Here is a 27,507-nt window from a genome sequence, read left to right as displayed (position 1 = left end):
TTTTTTGACGATCAGGTGGAAGAAAGACAACGAACGTCCACATTACAACAATAACATGAGTCCAGGTAGGCGTCTCGCGCGAAGTATAATGCCTGGACGTAAACGATTCCGCGATAAGAAAGGTCGTCGCCGTGGCTTAGGTACAACTCTCGTTATCCACATGACATCGGTTCTTCCTCTCACATTTCGCACCAACTCTTTTCTCGAAAAATAACCGAACAATGCGGCTATGTGAAGTTGGCCCCCCCACTATTGCAAATCTAAAAATGACCATGACCATTCGTTTGGTGGTCGTTTGGTGGTGTTTGGTAGTCCATTCCGGACGTTTGGTAGTCAAAGATATAATGAGAAATGTCAAAAAAAGAAGAACGCGCGTGAAGTTAGCCCCCCCATTTTTAAAACTCGGCTTTGCAGAATGCAAATGCAATAATGGCTATAAGCATTCGTTTGGTGGTCGCTTACTGACGTTTGGTAGTCCATTCAGGACGTTTGGTAGTCAAAGATATAATGAGAAATGTCAAAAAAAGAAGAACGCGCGTGAAGTTAGCCCCCCCATTTCTAAAACTCGGCTTTGCAGACTGCAAATGCAATAATGACCGTAAGCATTCGTTTGCCGTAAGCCGAGTTTTAGAAATGGGGGGGGCTAACTTCACACGCATATATCCTTTTTTTTTATATTTCCTGCTATAATTTCGACTACCAATCGTCGGGAATGGACTACCAAACGTCAGTAAGCGACCACCAAACAAATGCTTACAGCCATTATTCCATTTGCAGTCTGCAAAGCCGAGTTTTAGATATGGGGGGGGCTAACTTCACGCGCGTATATCATTTTGTTAATATTTCCGATTATAATTTCGACTACCAATCGTCGGGAATGGACTACCAAACGTCAGTAAGCGACCACCAAACGAATGCTTACGGTCATTATTGCATTTGCAGTCTGCAAAGCCGAGTTTTAGATATGGGGGGGCTAACTTCACGCGCGTTCTTCTTTTTTTGACATTTTTCAATATATCTTTGACTACCAAACGTCCGTAATGGACTACCAAACATCACCAAACGACCACCAAACGAATGGTAATGGTCATTTTTAGATTTGCAATAGTGGGGGGGCCAACTTCACATAGCCGAACAATGCCGAAACTGCTGCGAATAGAGGCCCGGAATCGTACGAGAAAAACGAAAAACGAGAGGAAGCTCGTTGCCGATTCATCGTCAATGCTCCATGGTTGGTTTAGATTGTTCGAGAATTATATCTTCAGTATTAGGTCGCGGTTCCTGAAGAAAGTTATTATCGGTGCGCTTTATTAAGGTAAATATACGGTAGTAAAATCACTTGCACTGAAAAAATGTAACAATGGCATTATTTTAATTGAAAGTAATGTTGATTTAACAACGACATTAATGAAACGAATAAACTTTTATTAAAACAAGATTTCATTAATAGTGTTACTAAATTAACAAAGTTATTTTTAATTAAAATCGTGCCGATATTACACCATTTTTTTAGTGCGATCACGTTTTATCACGTCACTTGCTCCTTTCGATACGCGCGAAAGAAAGGAAGCCGTTGGGGACAGAAAATAGCCGACTACAACTCCGTTTCACTCGAATGTTTATGCGCAGATGTTTGCCATGCAGCTCGCGAAGGGCCTAATGAAAGAGTGCGAGACACAATTACGCTCATGGGAGTGATGAAAGTTGTCGGCCCTACTAGTCACAGAAAAAAGGAGTTAAAAAGTTACCTCGATTAGGGTGAGACGGTCGTGAGGATAAATGTAGGCCTATTCAACTTTCGTTTATTATCGTATTGTTAATATTGTGCGATTTGTATCAACAGCACGCAACTTGAAAAACTGGAAATATCGAAACACGGTATTTCTGTAAGATAAGTATATAATAAGTACAATAAATATTATTATAAGCCGACAACCATCGATCCGTGAATAACCAATTTTAAGTAAAAGATTACTTTTGTTTTTATGCTTTTATACGTTTCACGAATCGACAAACAGGATAATGATTATCAAAAGTATAAGTATATTATTACGATTTACAACCAGCGTAAATCTGTGAATAATTTATTTTAAGTAAAACGCCACTTTATGTTCTTACATATCTTGCGACTTGACAAGCGAGATGATAATTATCGAAAGCTCATAACTGATATTAATATAATTTTTTTATAATATAAATTGCCACATTACAGGAAAGCAATGATACGTTGAATATAACACGGATTATAATAAATATTATCATTCCGCAGTGATTGAATTCGAAAAAAAGCTCGCTCCGGATAATCGAAAGATTCAAACTGGCTGGGGTATATTTTTTGTAATAAGTTTTGTTGTATTTAATATTTAAAAATGCGCTTATTAACATCATTATTAAATCGACGATCATTTTAATTTGTGACATCTGTTATTACTTCAGCTTCAGTTTATGATTGCGTTACAAGTCCAATAGTAAGCGGCGCGCAGTTACATATCTGAAAAATGTATTTAAAATTTTCAAATCAACAATTACATATCACTATATGTACAATTAAAATTTCCATAGTATAGTATTACACCAAGATCTAGCCTCGATCATACTGATCCTTATTTGATTTATAAACGTCCATTAAGAATTGCGGTTAATAAAGATTGAAGACTTAACGACAAATTCAAATAAGATCATTATCCTTATCGCGGGTGATGTAGAATTCGCGTGATCGATGATACTATTTTTGTTGAATCGAACGCAAGAAATTGCAATTCATGCCCAGCCTCTCATGACTTATTCCTTCTCTCTGACGCCAAGTCGATAAATTTAAATAAAGTCCACGATGCAGAATTTTTGACACACGTGACAGCGCAGAGACTTGCCGGAATCGAAGTCGGAGAACATCGTGCTGGTGCACGATGCATACGAGATGCGATCGAGGACAATTTTCATGGTAATCGATCGACTCGCCCACGTCCAATCACAACGCCGAGAACCGACGTCGACGCTCGAGAAACCCGGCTGCAAACTTTGCGCGTAATAGTTAATTATGGAAATGTCTTTGTTCCTTATTAGAGACACTTCCTGAACTCGAAGCCTGAGCTCGAGATTGATTCCTACGCAACCTGCATGCATACATCGAAAGGAGAACGCGACGGAGCCATGAATGACTCTTATTTTCCGGTTTCCAGAGAAATTATTAGTCGTGTCGATTATCCGGAAGCCAGACGGCGAAATCTCGTAACAGCGTAGTGAGAATTTGCTATAACCAACTTACTATACCACTAATCTTACGAGTAAATGGCATATTAATAAAAATATACACGGAAAGTACGGTTTGGCTGAAGTATCTAATTTAGCTAGACACAAATTTGAAAATAATATTATTTAACCATCAAAATAATTATATAGGATGCTCAAACTAGTTGCTAGAGTGTTCAAACATTTTGCAGTAGTGCGTCATCAACGTTTTAACCGTTCAACATAATTATTTTAATAATTCAACAAAATTATAATATTTCAGACCTGTATCTATTATAGCTGAATTTTTTTAGATACTTTATCAGCAAAACTTAGATTTATTGTTTCCGTATAGAGATCAACGGATATTTTATTAATTTTAACATTCTCAGATACAAATCTTAATTAAGCATTCCCTCTTTGAAAGTATAAAGGATGCAGTAAGTGGAATAAGAATAAGCGCATAAATTGTAAAAACGACGGGACGCACAAAAATTGAGAAATTAGGACGATGGCGTTTTTTCAGCCAAAGATAACGTCGTTCGAGTTGAAATTTCGAAACAAAGGCAAAACCTGACACAAAGAAAACCAACCTGCAATCTCATGGCGTTACAGAGCCGTTTTTGAATCGCATTATTCGTCGTACGTCAAGTAGCGCATGATGAATCCCGGTCACGTTCGACTCGTAACTTGATTTAACGAAACGTAACACACAAACTGAATCCTCGAGCGTGTCGAGTGCCTTTGTTCCATCCACATCCTTTTACAAACGCGAGACGCTCGCTGTCCGGTAAATCTTCACTCCAAATTTTGCTGCGCGTACCAAATTTAAACCCAACTTTAATTGTCGATCTTCAATTATTCATCTCGTTACGTGCGAAAGCGTGTTACATGAACACGCAAATGAATCGGTCGTCAATGTCGTCATTTGAATAGCAATTCAAATCCTGTTTAGTTTGCGCGAAAGTGACGCACGGGCGCGTTACATACACGGAAAAAGTGACTTTGCTGAAATATTTAAAAGTTCAACTTATAAATACGGACCTAAAAATAATTTTGTCGGGTCATTAAAGTAATTATATAAGAGACTCGAGCACGATAATTAATGCTGTAGAAAGTCTTGATGATTTTTCTAGCAGCAAACTTGAGCTTGTTCTACATAATTATATTTTCATGATACAAAATATTCAAATCTAATTAAATTTTTGGATACTTTCGCAAGACCATTAATGATTTTGCAAAAAAAAAATCCAAAAGATCCCTTTCATGTAAAATTTCCGACACAGAGCGTGTTCGGAAAGCCTTCGACGAGCGTGTTCTCGGTAATGACAGGCTCGATGCAGCCTACATGGCACCTCGCGCATCGGTATGCATTTTTCGAGGGGACACACGTCGGTCTCGGCGTCCATTACACGCTCGACGGCAATCTCGCGCCACTTAATTTAACGCGTTCAATAAACGACGATGATTCCGACGGAGCGCACTCGTCACGTAATCGAGGTAATTAATCGTGACGCGAGTGTGCGTCGTCGGTTCGCTCTTTTTCCTATCTTATAGACCGATGCGAGGCTGCTTCGAAATTTTTTTCCTCATCGCGAAAGCACAGATCCGCGTGTCTCCTTCAGACTTACTTCGCTTTTAATTAACAGCGCGAGATGCGCGACGTAGATTCCCCGCGTATTTCAATACAAGGTGCTCGCCAACTCGTCGCTCGAAACTTCGTATCTGAGTAATCTATTGGCAAAAGTCATTATATATCCATTTAAAATCTTTATACAGCGACAGCAAAAAATTTATAACTTTTCTCATTCAAGATATTAATAAGATTTTTTAATTAAGAAAAATCCATTGTTTCAACAAAACGTAAGTATAGCACGAGAAATACAATTTCTATTTATTAAAATAGAAAGCACTTCACTGGTTTTGCAGATGGAGAAAGGATTTTAGCTGATTTCGGATCAAAGTGGCTGACTGTTTTATTAAACATGACTGCATTGCAACAGTAGGCATTTTACTTCTTATGTACTTTTCTCTCTCTACAAAAGCAGGGATTTAACTTCTCTTGCAATCAGATTCACTTTCCTCTTTTTATTTCATCAGGTAAGATGCTGTTTCAACACATATTTTAAATGTTCAATTCGTAATTAAAAATCCAAGAATTCTCCAATAGCTATTTATATTTTTGAATATATCTAATTGTACATCACTACTCATCTTTAATCGATTTGAACTCAGCATTTCCCTAACAACAATGTCAACAGCTTCCTAGATGCGTAAAAACAGTCTCGGTCGTAATAAAAATATATAAAATTCGGAAATATATACTAGCTTTCGTTTGATTACTACCATCGAGCGAGATCCCCGGACGAAAATAAAGCGTGACTGGATCAAATCAATCATCTTTCTTTTTTCGCAATAGGCACGCTTCCTGCAACGACTGCAACACGCTATCTATTTTACCGTTCTTACGCGGTCTTGCACAACTTCTAGACTATTTGGCGCGGCGTGCCTGACATAAATATCGATCGAATGCACCCTTGCGAATTGTAACAGGTGTTCCTGCGCCTCGCAGCGGGCATCTCTGTCGGATGTTAACGCTTAAGTGCCACGACCCGCGCAAAAACGATTTGCAGGAAGGATGCGCGTCATTAAATCGAAGCCGACGTTATTCATCTTGCGTCTGTACAAAAAATCACAACTCGCGACAATTCTCACGGCCGTCCATATGAGATTTTAACTGTGTCGCCATGTGATTAATATCCATTTCTACCAAGGTAATTTAACTTTAATCTCATTTTAATTTACTCTTTATCCCATTCTTAGAAAAAAAATATAAAGTAAATTAAATCTAGATTAAAATTAAAATTTACTTTGATAGAAATAGGCAAAAGGCATTGAATTCATGTAATGTCAAATTATAGTCAATTTGAATTATTTTTAATCGTTTCTACAAATCGCCATTATTCGTCCTCAGTATGTCGTTAATTAAAACAATGGAGTTAAATACAATTTAACTTGAGAAGTGTATTTGACTCAAATTTAGTTTATTATAATATTTGCTTACGTTAATATGGACATTGTATAATTCAGAACTAACCATAGAAATGGATTTACATTTTGAGGCACATGAAAGTTAAAAATAACAAACTTATAACAAAGTCATTTAACTTATGAGTATTAAATTACCATTGTTCTTTTAATATCTAAATATCTTGTCAGAGAATTACTTTAGATACATTTTGTGCAATTAAATTCTACACGCCCGTGCCTATCGAAATGGCGAAAGCGAGATTTCACGGGGAGTTAACGGGGCAAATCTTCACGTCATTATCCGGCAAAGAGTACATTGTCCCCGCAAAACGTAAGAAATCATCCGCGGAATAACGGTGTGTCTTCCGTCTTTCAAATGTGTTTCCTTTTCAGTGCACAATGCGACATCGCGTGCACGAAAAGTCGGGCGAGAGATATTCAATCAGCGCAACACCAGGAAGAAGGCGGGGGGGCCGGGAAAGGGGAACCTTTGTGTAGTTACGCTGGCGCATCTCGCACTCATTAGGCGTGTCAATGAGCGCATGTGATTCGTAATTAGCCCGCCGATCCGCTTAACAATGTGTGACACTTCGTGAGCCGGCTCGTGTACGTGAGCAAACGACAATTAGAAGCGTGAGCTTACGAAAAAGGTAGACGACCTGGTCGCTTTACCCGCTTTTCACCGCGAGCGCAAGTCCGCCACTTCGATCTAAACTATATAATTTACAATTTAAAAAACTCAGATATTTTACTCGTGCTCCGGACATGTACAAAAATGTAAGGAAAATTCATCCAAACAACGAATAATTATTTTACATCTAATTGTTAGTTCACTTAGAGCAAAGTTTCGAATAAGTGTAGATAGATAAACTTTAAGCTGTAAAAAATTGACAAATCATAGTCAATTATTCTCCTCATTCGACTGCGATATTGATGAATTTCTTACAACTTAAAGTTTATTGTTGTAAATCCGGATATACACACTTTTAAAAGAACGGTGAAAAAGAGAAAAAATGAGGATGGTTCAACCTTAGAAGACGTTCTATCTCGGAAACAATTGAGACCGCGATAATTGACTAGAGCATAATTAGAACACGCACCTTCCAACGACAACGTCTTTCTTTACTTCTCGCATGAGGTAAAGTGCAGCTGTTAAAATACGCGTCGCGTCGGGCGAGTTCGTGCACGAACGATCAATATCCGCGTCTCGGTACTTTCATTACGCACAAACCAATCCTTTCGCCGAGCGATAACTGCTCGAGCCCTCCGCCGCCTGTGTCCCTCTCGCTCTTTCTTTCTTTCTCTCTCTTGTTTGTTCGAACTCGATTGCGTGCCTAATATGCCGGGGCACGCATACGCGCACGCAACAGTTTCGCACGCGCGGTCTGCCCGCCTTCCCCTTTTCTCGGCCACCGGAAGTTTCAATGAACGAGAGACGTATCCTCATAAATCCGTCGGTTAAAAAGCGTTGGGCCCCCGTAGACGGTTCGTTGCCTCCTTTCACGCGTTAATTTGTTTCCTTCCAAAAATCCTACGTTGCCATTCCTTAGTTTTCAGACTCTGCACTCAATGGAATTTCCCGTTTGCTCAACCCGAGATTTTTTCCCTGAATGGGATTCCTTAATAAAAAAAATAATACATACAAGAAAAAGATTTTGTTGAAATACCTAGCTAGACAAAAAATTTAACAAATCTGAAAATTATATTGTAGAGAGAGAGAGAGACCATCAAAATAATTACATACTCTCTAAATTCTTTGAAGTGAAATCTTACTCTAAAAAGTGAAGATTGAGTCAGTCTCAAAAGAGTGGCTTAATTTTCAATCTTTAAGAATGAGATTTCACTCTTAAGAATAATTCATTCTAAAAGTTTTAGAGAGTAGGAATCTCAAGCGTTTTTCTCAAGCATGATGCTCAAGCAGGATGATTTCAAGCAATATTGTAAAAAGTTTTGACACTTTAACAATCAGTTTGAACATCCAAGTTTTTTAATGATCCAACAAAATTGTTTTCAGATATGTATGTAACCGAATGCTCATCATGCGTCCCACATAATTACTTTGATAGTTCAACAAAATCCTTTTTCGGATCTGTATTTAATTTTTAGATATACTTTAGCAAAACTATGCGTTCCGTATACTATTTATAACGCTGTTATTGCATACAATCTTAGATCAAAAGGAATAAAGTAAAAAAAAATTAAGTAGAAGAAAACGTACTTTCATAAATAATAAAATATAAAAGGTTATATATCGTTTTTCATTACCTTTAATTATCCTAATGAACAACTGAATGAATAGACTTTATGTTAAGCAGTTATTTGCGCTGTGTCCGCTGCATGCGTAAATGAATATGTGTGGTAATAATTGATAAATACGCCGGTTGATAACATATATCGCGACGACACGCACGTTTTATCTCCGCGTTATGGTAATAAAGCAGAATACGCGGCTTGTTCGTTCTCAGCAAACTCGTTGGCCATTGTATTCGTGATGCGTGAAGTACGCATTAATTCGCGTCTTAATAGCCTAATAAATGCGAATGAAGACATCTTGCAGTATCTTCCGAATATAATTTCTTTAAATTATCAATAGTATTGGATTTTATCCACCCGGAGACTACATAATATATTCATTACATTACGAATAGGTAATTAATTCCTCGTGTAATTGATTGGCTCGCATTACGCAGAAATATGATGACAAACGATAATTTGCAGGAATTCATTCGACGAACCAGTCGCTCGGTCTCTCCAATTCCACGGACGATTAAACGCGAATTGCCTAATTAAAGCAAATCGAACATCCGTCGCTTTTCATCGGATTTTCCAAGGAAAAGAGGCAGTTGACCCCACTCGCGAGATTCATCAATGAATCTCTCGTTGGCCTCATAGAACTTTTACTAGGAACCTAAATACATCTCACGATGGAGAGCTCGGTTGAAAGAGATCTAAATATATGTGTATATCGCCGTCTGTTCATTAGGCACGGCGCGGCAGTGCATTCGATGAAATCGATTCACCGAGCTTTTAATGGCATGCCCGAGTGCCACCCCATAGATTCAGCGAACTCCGCGGGCACGATTTTATGGCACCAGTGCGCTCAAGTAGATGCTGCGAACGCAGAAGAAGTGAGAATTGTTATTACACGAGTCCAACGAGCAGACGATATTCTTGCCCACCACCGGCCAGATTAAATTTTGAAGGCATAATCTTTATGTGGAAGTAATTTCAGCAAAACTATTCTGTGTACTGATTGCAAATTCTAGTAGATACAATAAATCTGTAAGAAGTAAGTAAAATATAATGCGATTTTTAAAATACTAATTCTCGTTGTCAAAGTTTTAACATGAATTTTTTGAGATCTTCTTTTTATACAGTTCGGAACAATATAAAAATCTGTACTAAAGCTTAAAGGTCCAAATTGATGACGAAAGGTACAAGATTTTACATATAGCCGAGGATTAAAATAGAAATATGTATAGCAATATATTTTCTTGACTCTGTTATTAATCACTCGATGTACGACAAAGAGAAATAAATGACATCGTGCATGCATAGAAAGACGTTGACGCGACGCACGCGTCTCGACTTACAATCATTTTCGTTTTTAATCGTACAAAACGCAGAGAAGCTACTATTTATTTCCGTTGTTACGTGAAACCGAGTCGATATTGCACACAATTCAGCTTCACATTTCGACTTCGTCAACTGCAAAGATCACCGACGTGATCGTCGGATTGTCGTCGCCGCAGAGGACTCGGTCGTGTGATGTAATATCGCTTTACGTGGCACAAACGATTATTACCTTCTCCGCTCTGTTATACTCGGCAGTGCATGCTGTTGCTGCTGTTAGCGAAAGCAAGCACGTGAAACTGCGACAAGCACAGTAAAACATGTTGCAATTACTTAGACAGCACTTCGTTACGGGAACGCCATTCGCTTTTGTTGCGCGCGCGCGCGCTTCGTATGATTTTCTTCATTGTTCCAAATGTGTCTCGTCGGAACAAACAAGCGTGGATGTCGAAATTTCGGAGCGCGTACTATTCTATCTCCTCCAGGCCATCAACTTGATTTTCAGTCAGATAGTACAAGTTAGACATAGATCCGTATAGATAACCAAAAATAGTATACCATAAAAAACAAGAATTCATATTGTTATAATTAAGTAACTCATTAACAAAAAGTCGGTTTCTCCACTTGAAATTGTTTGGACGAAAGAAGAAGCTTATATAATTTTTCTTATTCAAGTTATCAATAAAATATTTTTAATTAAAAAAAATTCTTTGTTTACATTAACAAAATGTGTATTATATAACATGAGAAACACAAATTTCTATTTATTAAAATAAAATGCACTTGACTGGTTTTGCTGGGAAAAGAAATTTAGCTGATTTTAGAACAAAGCATTTACCATTTTTATTAAATACGACTGATAAATACAGTTGAATTTGTAGCAGTATGGATTTGAAGATTTTTTTGGACATTTAATTCGTAATCTTTTGCATATTGGGGGGGTTACTCAATTATACTAAAAAAAAAATACAGAAACAATAAATACTGCTGGTAATAATTTGAATAAAATCAAATATGATATGAATACCTTAGAAATAATTTCATTCGTCGGTTTCGTCTTTATAGTTTCTACTGCGCAACAAAGTGAAACGACATTACTCACTATGTTCACAACGAAATATTGATGCTAATAACATTCTGTAGACACATGCTAATTGCATGGCATATTGCTCGGATGATTAGATTCGGAGAGAAAGAAAGAGACTCGTCGTTTAAGATTAGCCTCTGCCGCCTTACCGGTTGTCGCTCTTGGCCAACCAAGTTTTCATCTTGCGACACGTAAAAAGCTACTAATTGACCGAGAAGTGTGACGATAAGCGACAAAAAAAGATACGAGTAAATGCTCCAAAGTCTTGGTCTGTCACGCGGTGAAAGGATTAGCTGCTCGTTAAAGAACGCTAATTGAGAGTCCTTGGCAGACTGCAAGGCGATTTCGAGATGTAAGATTCGAAGGGAACGCTGATTTTTGACTCGTGACACCTACATGACACCAGGTGAAAGCAACAAATATTATACATATATGTAAAATAATTTTATACATAAATATAAAATTATACATATGTATAAATTAATATACATAATTTTAATTATATTTATATATGTGATTATATATATATATATATATGTATCATATGTATATATAATAGTGTGTGGCTCTTTTGACGCGAACTTGGCGCAGCCTACTATTCGGTGCCGATTTTATCGCCGATATTATTACGCGCGTCTATTATTAGCGGGCAGTAATATGCGTGGCCCGACACGCGACTTGCCCACGTTTATCATCGCCCCAGCGATTTGTTGCTCGAATAAACAAGTCGCCGGCGCATTAAATCCGTAGCGATATATATCTGCATCTACAAAATATCGCACGACCAAGATTGTCGTAGGCGCTGCTCCGATCTACCAAGTGAATTAAAGAGCAAACGACCTAATTGACGGTTGCGACCAAGAGAAAAATACCGTGTCGTCGAGAGTATTTAACAAAGAGCTGCTTTAAGCGAGGTGAATACACGATTATTTCTTTTGATTTTAATCGTTCAACGTTCAACGTTGTTTCAGATATGCTGCTGAGAATTCTTGAGGAATCTCGAAAACTTATATTGCGTTATCAACCATTCAGATGCATCCTTTTTCACGGTTCGTTGTATTCCTTCATTCAGTATCTTCCGTGATACAACAATTAAAGATCGCGAATAAGGACCGAGTCGACTTGGTTGGTAGCCACGTGAAAAGGAAGGCTTCCGTATTCTGACAGAGTAACTAGAAATTCCAGTTTGCAGCATGCGGTACGGAACTTTTATCGACGTTTTACGATCGCCATCGTATAGATTTCACGGGCAAATGCACGAGTCATATTTCCTATTTTTGCAAACTGCCCGTTTGATAGAGCGTGCCCTCAGCGCGAACTGACCGCTCTTGTCTATTCTCGAATCAACGGCCAAGCATTCCGCGGCTAGAAACGGCCGCCCGCAAAGGATAAGCCGCAGAATGGATCGCGAAGCCGGATAACGGGAATGACGATTTCCCCACAAATGCGCAATTCTCTCGAAAACTAGAGAAAATCTTTAAAAAAATCGTCAGGGTATTTTAAACTGTAATCCTTAAGTCTTCTTCCCCTAATCAAATTAAAAATCCGCATGTTATAAAATTAATATAAGAATGTAACACTTTGACACAATTTGCAATCAAATTGTGAAAATATATTTCTTCAGTAAAATTAACATTTGAAATACGTAAAAATAACATTTATCTTAGAATTCATGTTCTAAACTACATTGTTTTCAGAATACTTGTTTATTTATTCATAAATTGTCCTATTTTAGTAATAGGAAATGAAAAATAATAATTGAACACAAAATATATTCAAATAATACAATCACATTATTTTAAATTAACACTCGGGTGTGTTGAGACATCAACACACAAATTTTAACAGGAACCGGTTCAGCTAACATAAATACAAAGAGTTTCTCACAGTTACTTTTTTGTCTCTATAAAAATAAAATTATGTAATAAAAAAAAACATGCACGATTCATAGACAGATCTCTCGTTTCATTTGTCTACAGCGTGAGTGTTCGTCCTCCTAATTAATATTTGCCAACGTTCCCTAAATGATGGATGTGCGTGAGTAACGTTTGGTGCCAACTCATCGCGGCGGAATGCAAAACGGAGCATTAGGATCGGTTCGCGGCTCTGGGAAAGCACGAGGACACATGGAAAGACCGCAATTAACACGACTTCGTCGTGCAAATTCTCGAATTTGCACGGCCGGCGGACGCCGAGTTATTTCGTCGCACGCGGCGACGGTGTTCTCAGCGCTCGCGCGACTTCTCTCCGGCGCGGCGCGTCGCGCGTCGACGGATATAGCTGCTCCGTTTCGAGCACGGTGAACTAGCACGGTGTGAGGCCGGCTTTAGAACACCGGCGCCCGAAAGTTCGTGGCCGTTGGCCAAGAAGGCCGCTTTGGACATCGGCCAAGGAATTCGCGTGCATTTTTCCATTCATAACCGCGAAATCTATATTTAGCCGCGGCATATCGCGCGAATTCGTGGCACGGCGTTATTTTTAGGATGAACCCGAATGCGCTCGTTAACTTATTCGTCGGCCAATTGCCTTTCTCGGTCGGCGCACAGTAGCCGCGCGTCTTACGTTTCGTGCACGATAATAAGATTAACGTTAAATCTTTTCTCCTTAAACGCAGGATTCGCTTTCAGAAAAAATTTCCACCAAACGGCATTGAGATCGCGCGAAAACGATTATTCTATAATATAATAATCGTTGTTATAACATTTTGTATTGTGTTGAAATCGGCCCTTGTTAAAATTCTTCTATTAAATTTTTAATATCCAAGTATTTATTTAACAATTGTTATTTGTTTTGCGCTAAATTGAGAGATATTCAATATTTCATAATGTTAAAATAATCAATTCATAAATAAGTAAAAAGATATTTTAAATTTAATATATAGTATGTGAATTCTAAGATAAAATGATAAAATGTGTCAATTTCATATATTATAAATGTTAATTTTGTTAAAAAAATATATTCCACATTGTACTAATGAATTGTGACACTGTAACATATTTTACGTTAATTTTTTATCTAATATTTATGTTATTTATATGTTTATATTGTGTTAACAAAAAAATTTAGGTGAACCGTTTGGTAAAGTATGTTAAATTTAATACAAATTTTCCAACTGTATTTAGATAACGTCGATAAATGATAATAGAAATTTAAAAAAAATCATTCAAATATTCGTTTCACAATAGCTATAAAATACCCATCAATTAGAATTCTCAAATAGAATTAAAATCACAATTGGACATCTCGACTAGAGTGCTAATTGATGTGATCAGATTCTCTCTTGTGGTTCGTCTTCGTTTTCATGTAGAAATTTTTTCTCCGTGTATTCTTGTCATGAAAATTCCATCCTATTGCATCTCGTTACGAGAACAAGAATATTGCATCAGCTGTGCGAGCTCGTGGACAAACAAGGATAAATATCGCGTCAAAGTTGCACGCACACAAAAACCTACCATCCATCTCATTGTATATTTGCTGTGTACCAACGGTGCAACGTACGTCTAAAAGAATTCCGTCGTGCATCCGCTTTGATGCGCCGTCACACGTCGATATGGACAAAAGGCATGCGATTCATCGCGACATGTATTTTCGCAATATGCAAAGCCGACGCTGGCCGCCTTCCAAGACATATCGATCGTCGAAGTCTTCATCGGCTTATTTTTCTCGGCGTTCTTGAATGGCCGCGCGAAAAATAAACGCCATGCGCTCTCGCAGGTCAATGAATCGAAAATGTTGCGGAGCACATCTGAATAACGATGATTCACTGCTAGCCGCCGAGAGAGCAGACTGTATTATTATTATCCGTTTGAGCTAATTAATCGCCGTCGCTTATGAAATTCGCGATCCAAAAATATCACTTTCGCTTGATTCTTTGAGTCTCATGGGAAAATCTGGAATTATAACAATGGCTGTTTTCCATCAAGATAGACGATGACAGTGTATAACACAGTGTTCTAACTTGTGACACAATGTTACACTGCTCGACGCTGCAAAAAGCTAAGTACGAGCGTGTAAAATACAAGTGTTACCAACTTTTTAAACAATTATTTGGTAATCATGCTTTTTTTTTTTTAAATAAAATTATCAAAAATCGTTAATCCTAAAATACATGTATTTATATATAATTTAAGTCTAAATTAAAAAATTTGTTCATTTAATAATTACTCTTAAAAATAAAAATGAAGGACTGTAATAAACTCTGATGTTATACACTGTTGAACTAAGTAGTGTTCCAACAATTACTTTACACAATGTAACACAGCGTGTCTTAGCTGGAAAACAGCCAGTAATTCTTTAGAAGAACAAATTAGAATTGCTGAAATTGCGTAGTTGTACCGCAATAACGCCGTATCATTCACGCGCGAAATTATCTTATCGGTTAGAAAACATTGAGCTATCAGAATAACTTCGTTCCGCGTAATCATCGGTTTTATCACAGCGGCATAGGATCGATAAGACACCGTAAAGGTCGATAGAAACACGCGATATGTTTCAGCGTGATTACCGCAGCGGAAAAGATTTCGATTACGAAATAATTGATGACACTTATAGTTACGTTCCAATAAATCTTTTGCAAACCGCGCAAAACGACGAATGATGACGTGTATTTATTGGTTAATGATAAATCAATATGATTAACGCGAATTCGCGAAAGCCAAGTAATTGGATTGTATAACTAACGTCGTCGTTATGCGAGATACGTTAAAAAGGAGATTCAGGACCAAGAAGTGGAAGTCTGAAACGCGTGCGAGAGCCTGACATGTGCGTGTCGCCCCGTCGGAACATTATTAATACAACTCGCTCGCCTTGGCTCACCCATATCGATCACCTCGATAATCGATAAACACGTACTTCATATACCTACGCGCGCACGCGAGTGCGGTGTGCAAATCGCAAATTGCAAATCTTCGCCGCTAAATAGGAAAGACTGGTTGTCAGTTGGGACGACGTCTCTCGCGCTCTCGCCGTGACACGCTCGCATAAAACTTCATCGTCGTCGTTACAACCCTCCCTCGCAAATTCGATCGCTCCGCGCCGATGCGATGGGAGAAAAAAAAAAATCAAAGCTGCTCTCGCGTCGCTTTCTTATTTTCAGCGGGCGACACGCGACACGCAATAATCAGATAACGAGGCGTATGAAAGTTAAAATGGGATTTATTTCTGATGATCGCCACAATGGCAGCCCGGCGTGATAAACAAGCTATTTTTAGCCCCGCAAGGATCGCCCGTTTGAAAATATTAACGGCTCTCTTCGGCTCAATTATGTTCTTTATGGATCTCCGTTCGGTGCTCTCGACGTTGCGTTGAATCAGTTATTTCTAGAGACCTCCTATAACAGAGTCTGAGATGACAAACTTTTGATCAGCCCGTTGTTTTTGTCAGTAAATTAGAATGAATAAGATAGTATAAATTAGCGTATACATATAAAAAGGGACAGTATATAGCCTTCTTCCTCACTCTTGTTTTGACAAAAGTGGCCAGTTATATAGGGTTCCTACACAGCGCTATTCCTGGTTCCCAAATCCACCCGCCTGAGATTAAGGAAGACACCCCGCGGCTCTATTACGCGACTTTTATGAAACATCACGCCGCTTGAATGGAGTTCTGCCTGCGACGAAAAATTATTTTTAGTCTCACGGAAAATACTGGGAGTAATCCGGGAACTTGACGCGAAACGTCACGATGCGAGCATAATACGGCGGCGAAATACGAGAGGCTATTTTCGTACAGACGCCCTCGACGCCGCATACAAAAATATTTCGTGGGACAGAAACGTGCCATTCGCGCCCATTTCGTGGTGGAATTCCATCGCTGTGCGCTGTTCGTTTCGTAGGCCACGCACGTGCTCGCGCCCGTGTCATCGATTCTTTAATAGAATGCGGTGTGCCCGCCGAATTGCGAAAAAAGAAGTTATGCCAGCGTGAGTCGCGCAGGTTAGATGATTACGACGAGATTCAGGAACGTCGAAGGGAGAGGCGCGTGGGATTAGATGAATCATAGAGAAGCATGCACGCCCGATCTATTTTCATTTCTTCCACCACAAAGTGTCAGGTGACATAACGGCGTGGACGGCAAGACCGATTTTAAATGCTCTTTCTATCGCTTTTATGTCTCTTGGTGAGATTCGCGTGTGTGCACGTGTAAAAGTGTAGACGTGCAAAAATGCTTGCGTGAAAAAATGTCCATATACAGCTCTACTGATAGAATTACGTTTGCCGACTAAGATTAACTATGTATAATCGACTATTTTTTTTACATAAACGACCTGAGCTGCTTTTACACTCCAATTAGAAGTCATTAATTATATTGTACATTATTGATTGTTCTACAATTTATTAGCATTTGAGATCAGTATTATACATAGAGTTACTTTAATACTTTTTAAAAAATATATGAATAAAAAATAAATTCCTAGATCAGAAGAAAGTAAAAGAGGATTTTTTTCAGCAAAGAAAATAACTTCAATTTTTAGCCGCTAAGATGCAAAAATTTACTACAGATAATTATTCATAAATTAATAAAAAAGAACTTTCTCCATTGGACATTTAATATGTACGAATATATAGTTTTTTTATTTCGTTTTATTATATATTATTTTGTAAACCAAATTAAAAATCTATTTTGAATACAAGTATATATTTCCGGCCATTAATTAATTGATCGTCTCAAGATATATACGCAAAAAAAAGGAACTTCTTATTTTTTACAAAATATACGTTTTGTGTATTCAAAAAATAATAAAATATATATTATATGTATATACACGTACACACTGTTCACTGCCTTGTTTTTCAGCCGATATACAAGTGCATATTTCCGCGAAAATGTAATAAGATACATGGCAATATCAAGGAGAATGTCAACCTCGCAGAAAACGCTGAGAAGTTTATCTGCCTTGCGAAACGTAGTGCGTGTCACGCAAGGTTGTATACTGTCGGTGTACAGGAATCGTTCCCGATCAGCCGATTTGGCAGAGAGAACCGCCGTGCACGCATACGTTTACATAACGATCTAGGTCGATCGTGAAGACTGCGATACGGAACGTGCATAGCTCCGCAGCTGAGAAATTGCCAGAGGCGCCCGAAATGTCGTCGATCTCTTGCCAGAGAGTTTCTTTCTAGCGACAGCTCGGCGAGATTCAGCGCGATAAAGACGCCCCGAACGCGTATTTGGTCGCGATTCGTAAACTTTTTGCAAAGATAAAAGAGAGAGGAAGAGAGAAAACCGGTGGTAAACCGTTTCTTCTTCCTCTTCGCCGCGATAATTTCACTGATAAAACTCAGAAGTGCACCTCGTCTTTTTCGAGATATCGTTCTTCATAAAAATTATCTTTATCGCATCGAACAAATCGCCAACTCTTTCATATTATTGTTTCCATCGTGATAATTTGCAGTTACCTGCCGCGCGCCAAAAGACGCCTCAGGTGAAGCATTCTGTTCTCTTTGCGCTCCTCTGCCGGAAAAACGAGATAAGAATTATTTGCACGAGCGACAATCTTCGTCCGTTATCGTGCCTGGCTTGTTATTTTTAACGTCTAGAGATATACCGAAGAGGCGAATCACGGCGAGTATCTCGCTCGCGTTTTTACGGGTTATTCCCCAATCTTGCAGTCGTCGCAAAAGTGAACGTTACCCGGAGGAATTTATTATCGCTGATAAAACTCTGACATACACTGTTAAATTCAAAAGGTCAATTATACCCACAATTTGTGTTACTTTTTTAATCATTTATTCTATAGATAGCCACTGCTCATCAACATGTCATTAATTTAACTAAAACAGTGGAGTTAAATAATTGTACTTAAGAAAATGTATTAAAGACTCAAATTAATCAGTTCATTATTTACTAAAATTATACTCTCTAAAAGTGTATTATCACTGATTTTACTGCTACACTTATAACTGATGTAATTAAGCAAATATTTACTGTCTTTTCAGTAATAATGATTCACTTTTATGATTTTCTGTAGATTAAATTTGTAGAAAATCATAATCTCTAAAAATGAATCAGTATGATGTGTTACTAACTGTAGTACGTTACTCAGTATGTTATTGAAAAAGAGTAAATATTTGTGTGTGTGTGTGTGTGCTACATCAGTTATAAACATAGTACTAAAGTCACTGATTTATTTCTAGAGAGTTAATATATAAACGTTTGCTTTGAAATTAAGTAATTCAACCACAAAATGGATTGATTTATATTTTTGAATAAGTTAAAAATAACAAAATGCTATTTAATTCACAGAATTGGATTACCATTGCTCCTTTGATGTTTAACAGTGCGTATAAGACTATAATGAAACACTGATGAAATCCTGCACAAAACACTCGTCCGGGATCATTTTTCAATCCACGTTCAAAGTCGGACAAGGAAGTTATTATTCAACATTATTGAGAATTGCAAGCGTTATTTAAAAAAAAAAAAAAACAGTAAAATTAATACTATAATTAAATAACTTTTCTCTTCTCAGAAAGAAATCGCGATACGCTGGATATATTTATATCCCTTTGACACGAATGCAATTTTGGATGTTAACAGCCACACCTTGGCCAGCCGGTCGGCGTTAGGCCCGCCTTTACCATATAAACGTAGTTTCGAGTGTTTGAAAACACTTACCTTGATGTCGAGGTGAGCCACGTTCAGGGAATGCAGAAAGGCTATCCCGTCCAAAATCTGCTTCAGTAATCTGGCGACCTGCCGTTCCTCTGGAACTTCGTCTCGGTCGAGTATCATTTGTAATTCGCCGCCAGGAGCCCTGTCACAATAAACATTACCTGTCTCGGACAACTTGCACAATATTTACGCTTAGCATGTAAATATACTTTTTCACGCGTCGGTTTGTTCCATAAATTCATTCAAATTTACACAGCACGCTACGTGTTGGGCGAATCAGCGCAACGTATTTTTATGACTGATACCGCTAGCGACGTACGCTTAAATCACAAATTTACACTTCTGTCCTACTTTGGAGCAATTAACAGTTGTTACGACATATATAGAAAGTTACCGTATTGTCGGTGTCCATCATATAATTTTATTTCGATTTTCGTCACGGCACAAATAAATAATCTATCTAAATCAGTGATACTCAATCTTTTTAAATCTTTAAGTACGACCGTGTTTCGATATATACTGAAAATTTATATAGTTCGATTACATTACTATTACTCTTGCTGGTCGCGTTAATGTTTATGTAATAAATAGGAAAAATTTTTCTTATACTTTCAGCTTTGAATCGGTAGACCTCAGGTTGCGAATCACCAATCTAAACAATAGACTATATGTGCGTGAAGTTAGCACCGCCATTTTGAAAAAAAAATAAAATAAAATTTGTGCTGAATTGTGCTAGATTTGTGCTACATTGTGCCGCAAGAATTAATGACATAAGTTATGTCACATAACTCAAAAAACAAAGCGTTAAATTGAAAAAAACGTTTTTTTCGCCAGCACCGCCATTTTGTTTAATCGGCAAAATAAACATTGTGCGGAGTTGTGCTCGATTTGTGCTACATTGTGCCGCAAAGATTTCAGCCGTTCTTTCATAACACCAAAAGTTATGACTAAAAATAGTTTTTCCCTCCGTGTTCGGTTTTTTGCCCATAAATTTCTGCCATAATCGGGTTTGTAGTGCTTTCATGTGATCGATACAGTATATCTGAGTGCTGGCGAAAAAAACGTTTTTTTTTTCAATTTAACGCTTTGTTTTTTGAGTTATGTCATTAATTCTTGCGGCACAATGTAGCACAAATCTAGCACAATTCAGCACAAATTTTATTTATTTTATTTTTTTTCAAAATGGCGGTGCTAACTTCATGCACATATAGACTACCTCTCTTTTACTATTCACGACAAACGATAAACGTTATTTTGTATTCGAAGGATACGTTCAACATGATCCAACGAGAGAAACTACACACAAGCGATTGAGAAACGTCCTTGTACTTACAGCTCGAGGACGAGCACCATCTCGGTGTTGGTCTCAAAGACCTGATGAAGGGAGACGAGACGAGAACAATGGGCCGCGGCATCCAGCACGGCGACCTCGTGAAGCGCTTCCGCTCTGAGCTCCTGGGCCCGCCGTCGCTTCCTCAGAAACTTGGCAGCCCACTGCCTGCCGCTGGATCTCTCGCGGCATCTCCTCACCGTTGCGTATTTACCTCTGAGGAAGAAATACATCGTACATTAATCTTAATATCACGTCGCATACAAAAAATCAAAACAAGATATACTAGCGAAGAACCCGAGAAGCAAAACGTAACATATAATAGACATATAAAATACAATGGCAGTATTTATAAGCACATTTGTAATTCTAAATCGAAATCTTTCAGAAGTGAATGACTGTACTAAATTTTTATAATTCGACCAGTCTGCAACCGTATTCATTCGCGCGATCGTTCATTAAGACTTCATTCTCTCACCATTTTTATGCAAGATTGTAACCTCAGAAATGAGAACATACACAATAAAAATTCTAGCAAAATAGGTTAATATCAAAATTTAAAATATTTCAATAAAACGACACTTACAATCGATAGAATCAACTTGTAAAATATATATATATATATTGAAAACTCTCCTTTCGTATATACTGAAATAAATTATGTATAAAAATGAAATAAGTTTAACAAATTGTTAAATTAATATCCAATAATATAGAAATAAATCTTGATTTAATATCTTTTCAAAACATAAATATAAAACAAGAAGTTATCGATATTTATCGAGTACAAATTTATTGTTTTATCGAAAAATATTTCTATTCAAACGTAATTTACAAAAATATTTATTGTATTTTCTCGCTTCTGATGTCATAACCTGAAATAGTTATGTATGAGTGAACAGAAGCCTTAAAACGTTAATTGCGCGAAGTATAAATGTTCCAGTCTCGCTGAGCGAATAATTAAGTTTCATAACTTTAGGTGTAATCACGAGACTTTATGGACGATTGGCGTATGTCCGCACCATCAGCGATTGCTGTAATTCGTTTCCACCGGCCGGCATCGCTAATAAAGACGTTAGAAAAGGCAAGAGCAAATAACACAATATCATACGAGGAAGTCGGACACCCACACAAAATAATCCGTAGCTTTCACTTTTTCCGTTAATAACGCGCTTCGTTCCTCCCTTATGCTTTCCTGATTACAGAGAACGAGGCACGCCGAATGATTTTCTTCGCGGAAAAATCACCTCTTTTTCATTCTGCCGCGTTAAAACATTACGGTGGTTGCACATTCGTGTCGCACAATCCACCAAAGAACGAAGCAAAACGCGCGAAGCAACACGACATGTAATATCACAATGAAGTCTCGAAACTTTCAATTTTTTCAACGTATCGCTATCATAAATTCAAATAGAATGGCAACAAACTGCGATCGAGAATTGGAGATTGATTTGTGAAATTAAACGTTTCCGCGTAACGTAACGGGGATATCGATTTGATTGCAAAACTTTATACCACCAATTACGTGGAGAGCGAGGACGTCCTACATACAAAATGTATGCTATATGTATCGAGTGTATATCTATAATAAGAAATACGATAGATTAAATCGTAGTGACACGAAATGTAACACAGTGCAGACCAGCTATACATTTTTTCCACGGAACGATATTTTCACGCGTAACAATACGAGCGGTATGCTCGTAATAATGCCGTTATCAACTTTGATGTCACAAGATTGCATAAGCTCCGAAAGAGTTACGTGTATACAATTCGCGCAATTCGCAAATTATATTGTGTTTATAAGTGCAGCCGTTAGATAACAGAGTTACCGAAGTATCTTCGAGGCGCTTTCTTCGTTGATACGAATAAATGTTTGGCGAGCATCGAAATGTGTGAGAATCGGGCACGCGCGCGCGAAGTGCTATCCCACGCGAGCGCGAGCCCGCTGTAATCCGACGATCTAACAACCACTAGAAAGTGAACTCGCTAGGGCAATGCACCTATATGCTCACGGGCCTAAATTCGAGCAGCGGTAGTGAAAGCACTTGTGCGTATTATTACATAAAGAGCTTGCCGCGCGCTCGAGGAAGTGCCCCGCGCGCATTCCTCGGAAACGGAGAGCTTTGGCGTCGACACGAGACACGAGAGAACGCGACACCCATTTTCCTATTTCTGAATCTTATTTCATAAGACTGATACAGCGTGTAACGTACGAGTATATGTCACCGTTCTCAAGCGAGACGATTATTCGTTCCCACGTCTAATTCTTGATGCGTAACCTACAGGAAGGATTGGCGACATGATAAATGTAGATACAGCGACCGAAAGGGAAATCAATGCGCGTACAAGACAAAACGCTTGCCTGCTGGGAAGCGTCGATCCATTATGTCCAAAAATGGGAAAGTGTGTTCGCTTAAGGGACAAAGAGAAAGGGACGCGGCACTCGTGCGAGGAAAAATATTTTTCGGAGGTCCGTTAAAGGCGACGGTGAGAGATGGTCACCGGGTCAAGGGATAGATGGCACGAAAGGACCGCTCGACAGCCATCAAAGTAAGCATCATTAGTGGCCATTGTATCATCCGGCGGTATCCCACAGAGCGCAATGATGGGGAATGGGATGGAAGTCGCGCGTCAATATAATATACTATATAACCCTTCTCACACTCTTTTTACTTAAGCGATGCTACCGCGTGTTTTGCGCAAAAGTAAGAAATCGTTATGTATAAAATTAAGTTTAGAATTAACATTAAAAACTAAAGATTTCTTGTAAAAAAATTGCACTCATTTTTGCCGCTCATAGAGTTTCTTGATGAATTTCTAATGTTTCTCGGAGATTTTAAGACAACGGCAGAGGCAGAGGAAGCAGTCACGGGATTTTATCAATATTTTTCGATCATCTACAAAATAAAGTTTCACAAAGATACTAGTTTCTTTTATAATGTTACTAATTATTAATCAATAATAATAATATGTATAAAACTGATCATACCTTTCTTATTAATTTATTTATATTTATCTTATTGATATGTAGGTTGGTAAATGTAAGCGCGACTAAGAGCAAATAATCGTCTTTTATCGGGGTTGTTATCTCGTTCTAATTATTGGTTGTTATACAGAGGCAAAGTTAACGTGTCTCCCTGGATGAACAAAGATGAGTAGAACACGCGCCGCAACATAGTCGTTTTCATGATCATGCTGATTATCGAGCACGATATAAGATGCGGGTCAACGATCGTCTCGCGATTTCAAGATTTCCTCTCTGATCAATTAGCGATCTAATCTCTGACAGACATCGCAAGTTTTTTTTTCTCGTTCCACGCGACGACTTCTCTGCTCGGAGGGACGCTAACTGCGACTCATGCACATTTCACGATATATGCAATTTAGCGCGTTAAGAGGAATGTAATTAGGCAGAATTTTTGAAAGTAACATAGTTGAAAGGCAAAACGGATATCTGAAAATATTACCGCGTTCCATTCGTGAGAGAAGACTGCGGAGATCGTATCGATTTCATCGCTAAGCGAGCTCGTCGAGCTATCTATACCAGTTTCCACATCATAGATACATATATGATATATATATATGTGTATATACATATACACGCGTTTAATCGGGAAAACACGTTCGGGAACCGTTATATCCGGCGATCGTATCACGTATCGCAACTCCTCGCACGTCGCGAAAGGCATAATCACGATGACGCGAAAGAGAAGTCGCTAAACTCCACACGAACGACGGCCTTGAGTCGTCCCATCAAAGTCTCCCCTCCTCCAGCCCTTGGGAAGAGAGAATAAAAGTGGTGGGCGCGAGATTCACTTCCGCGAAAAGCTGTCGCATCAGCGAGTGATAAGCTGTAGCGAATCGGGATATCATCGGCGGTGGATAAGAAACTGCAGCATTCTGGGAAGAAGGATCGCTCGTAATTTCCGTCGCCGTTTAATGACCACAACTGTAAATCCGGCATCGCAATGTTGACAACGACGGGGATTATTATTATCGTAGTAGCGTCGCCTAATGGCTCCGTCGCACCTGGAGATTAGCACTCCGCGGCGAACGGGAGCCTGGGTTAAAACCACCGATTATTACGATCTCCCGTAATTCGTTCGCCGAAGACAAGTTTCTTCTCGCTTCTTCTCGCCGCTTCGATTAAAGACGGAATCTCTGCTGCTTGCGCGAAGCAATCGAATCGAGACGGCGGCGAAGGAAATTGTCGCGAGCTCGCAAGAAACAACATCTGAATATGATTTCGTTGACAGCGAAGAGAGCTGTTAATTGCCATTCGTTTCGCACGCAACGAGTCCGTTTGCCAACGTATCATCCGCTTGTATTTATTTCCAGGAATATTGTAACTCATTAGTTTGAAATTTATAATTTAAACCCGTTTCTGTATATGCAAGAATTCGAACGATCGCGAAGCTATTTGCCATCCGGTTTAATTCTACATGTACATCATATTATTTCGTTTATAAAATCTATAATGAGATAACGATTCCAAGTATAGCTTCTCTAATGAAACGACAGGTGTAAATTTTTTGATATTACTTAAATTATTGGATTTTTTATGCCGCGACGGCCGCATCTGCAAGGCGGCAATAGCACTAATCTAGCGAGTAGAAGTTGGTCGGGTTCGGATTGCATAAATTTTGAAATTGCGATTCGACTCCTCCACCTGTCCTTTGCAGCTGTCACCCGACTATCTACTGTGACTCTTGCGCTTACAAAATTCCTCTCACAGGTACGCAGGTGTTAGCTGCGGAAACTTTAGATCGTCCAACCGCATTTATACAGTAAACGCTGCTTTCAAAATGACAAACAAAAAGTTTAAATGATTTACCAAGTGGTGTGTTTTCAAAATATAAAGAAATCTCTCTTTTGAATAAAAAACAAAGTGAGGTCGGACAAATGTTTTAAACTTCCATTTCTCTCAAGTTTCTCATATTATTCTGTTAACAGATAATCAATTCGGACAGTTAAACGGAAATCCGCGTTGCATTAGCTCACGGTCTAACGTGGAAATTGAAAAACGATTTCCCTTTTTTTTGCGCGCTGCGGCATCGACCTCGCGGGAACGTCCTCGTCATCGCGTTGCCTTCGCCGGCTTCAGAGCCGAGTGGTACGTAATGACGAGATCGGCGAAGATGAGACGCGGTAATGAAGCCCTTTGTTGCCACGCATGGAAACTCTCCATGACGACTTCGGCTTGAAGAAACGTGTTTCTCGAATGACTCGCGAAGTATGATCGTTATTCCCTTAAAATTTCGAAACTTTTTCCGGAGCGAAACGAGATATGCAAAAGCGCTCTTAGGAAAGTCTAATCAGCAGTATCGAACGCAAATATAAATTCGACATAATGTGACCGAGAGTGGCCGGTTAGCAAAAGATTACGACTTCTATTAGCGTTTACATACGTCTCTCGTGCAATCTGCAGATGTAATTTAACGCCAGGCTAGCTGCAGCCGATTCAAACTAAAGACCTTCGATATCATCGGCTATTCGTGTCATTAATAGGGTCAACGCATAATCCGTTCGAGCGAGATTAAGATTGTATCTCGTTACCGCGGCCAATAACCCGATTGAACGTTGCAAGATTACGTTCGCGTGCGAGTAATAACGCCTGGTTACGATTGGTGTTAAGTACCAATCTATTAATTGGCGAGCCACTTTATTGCAATCGGCGTTAAGGTCGATTTAATGCTAACTTTCACGATTTATATAAAGGGGGGGTTCCCCTTAATATGTAGATAATAATTTATTATATAAAATAAAAGAATTCAGGCAAATTTTTGCCTACCTTCAAGATATAGACTTAACCCTCACTTACAACTGATATGATTATTACACCTAAGCGTTCTAAAGCGTCCTGTTTGAAGTACAGACTGTGTAAGAGAACCTCCGCTTTACAGCAACTGATAGAGACAGGTTCCAAGTTTTTCTATCTATAATTTACGTAGAACTACAGTACTAATCGTATAGATTGTATAATCAACTAAAATTTTCTCTTTGGCTTCAGATGATCCGTTGCTATAGTCGAGGGTTAATCACGGGCAAACTATTTCAAACTATTTATCAACATGCGTCGTGGATCTCGAAAGGTTCCCAGAGAGGTTCTAGCCGCTCTCTCTCTCTCTCTTTCTCTCATTAAGCTGCATCTGCCAGAGTGAAAATTCTCGTGATCTATTACAGGTGCAAGCACGACGAGAGGCTCGAGAGGTTAACCTGATTTCTTTCCACGGCATCTTTCCCGTGGGGAGTGTTGCAACTCGCAATGCAACACTCCCGTCGTCATTAGCCTTCGCTTAGTTCTCCACATGCGACGACCACTTTGCGGGCTCGGACGGGTGAAATCCGAGGAAAGTCACGGTCGTGACAGGCAGGAGGATACGCCGAGGGCTTGAGAGTACGATCGGACGGGTCGAGGTTTCCATCTCGATCCTTTACCAAGGTCATGGCTAAATACGCAAGCGTCATTAACCTTGACCAAGTATATCGTCGCCGCTTCGCGCCATCACGGAGAAATCCCACGAAGGTAGTCACGCGTGAGCTTCTTCAGACTCCTCTCATTAAGTTTGTTTTCTATTGCTGAAATGGACTTGCTCCGGAACTTTCCTTCTCACTTGTCCCAAATATCAAGCGTAATATCAAT

The 27,507-nt window shown here is 38.8% G+C and overlaps 1 protein-coding gene across 1 annotated transcript in view; it reads right to left on the bottom strand.

Moving 5' to 3' along the window:
• Positions 1-27,507, bottom strand: part of LOC108772949 (serine/threonine-protein kinase 17B) — a 112,407-nt gene that overhangs the window by 9,121 nt on the left and 75,779 nt on the right. The window contains exons 2-3 of the mRNA XM_018538625.1: positions 20,865-21,077; positions 19,535-19,673 (exon numbers count right to left, since the gene is read on the bottom strand). Coding sequence (XP_018394127.1) covers positions 19,535-19,673; positions 20,865-21,077 — 352 coding nt within the window. The remainder of the gene's footprint in view (positions 1-19,534; positions 19,674-20,864; positions 21,078-27,507) is intronic.

This window comes from Cyphomyrmex costatus, unplaced genomic scaffold, assembly GCF_001594065.2.
Source record: "Cyphomyrmex costatus isolate MS0001 unplaced genomic scaffold, Ccosl1.0 scaffold193, whole genome shotgun sequence".
In the NCBI taxonomy this organism is placed as follows: Eukaryota; Metazoa; Arthropoda; class Insecta; order Hymenoptera; family Formicidae; genus Cyphomyrmex; species Cyphomyrmex costatus.
Note: the sequence above shows the minus strand (reverse complement) of the source record. Positions and strands in the feature narration are given on the sequence as shown.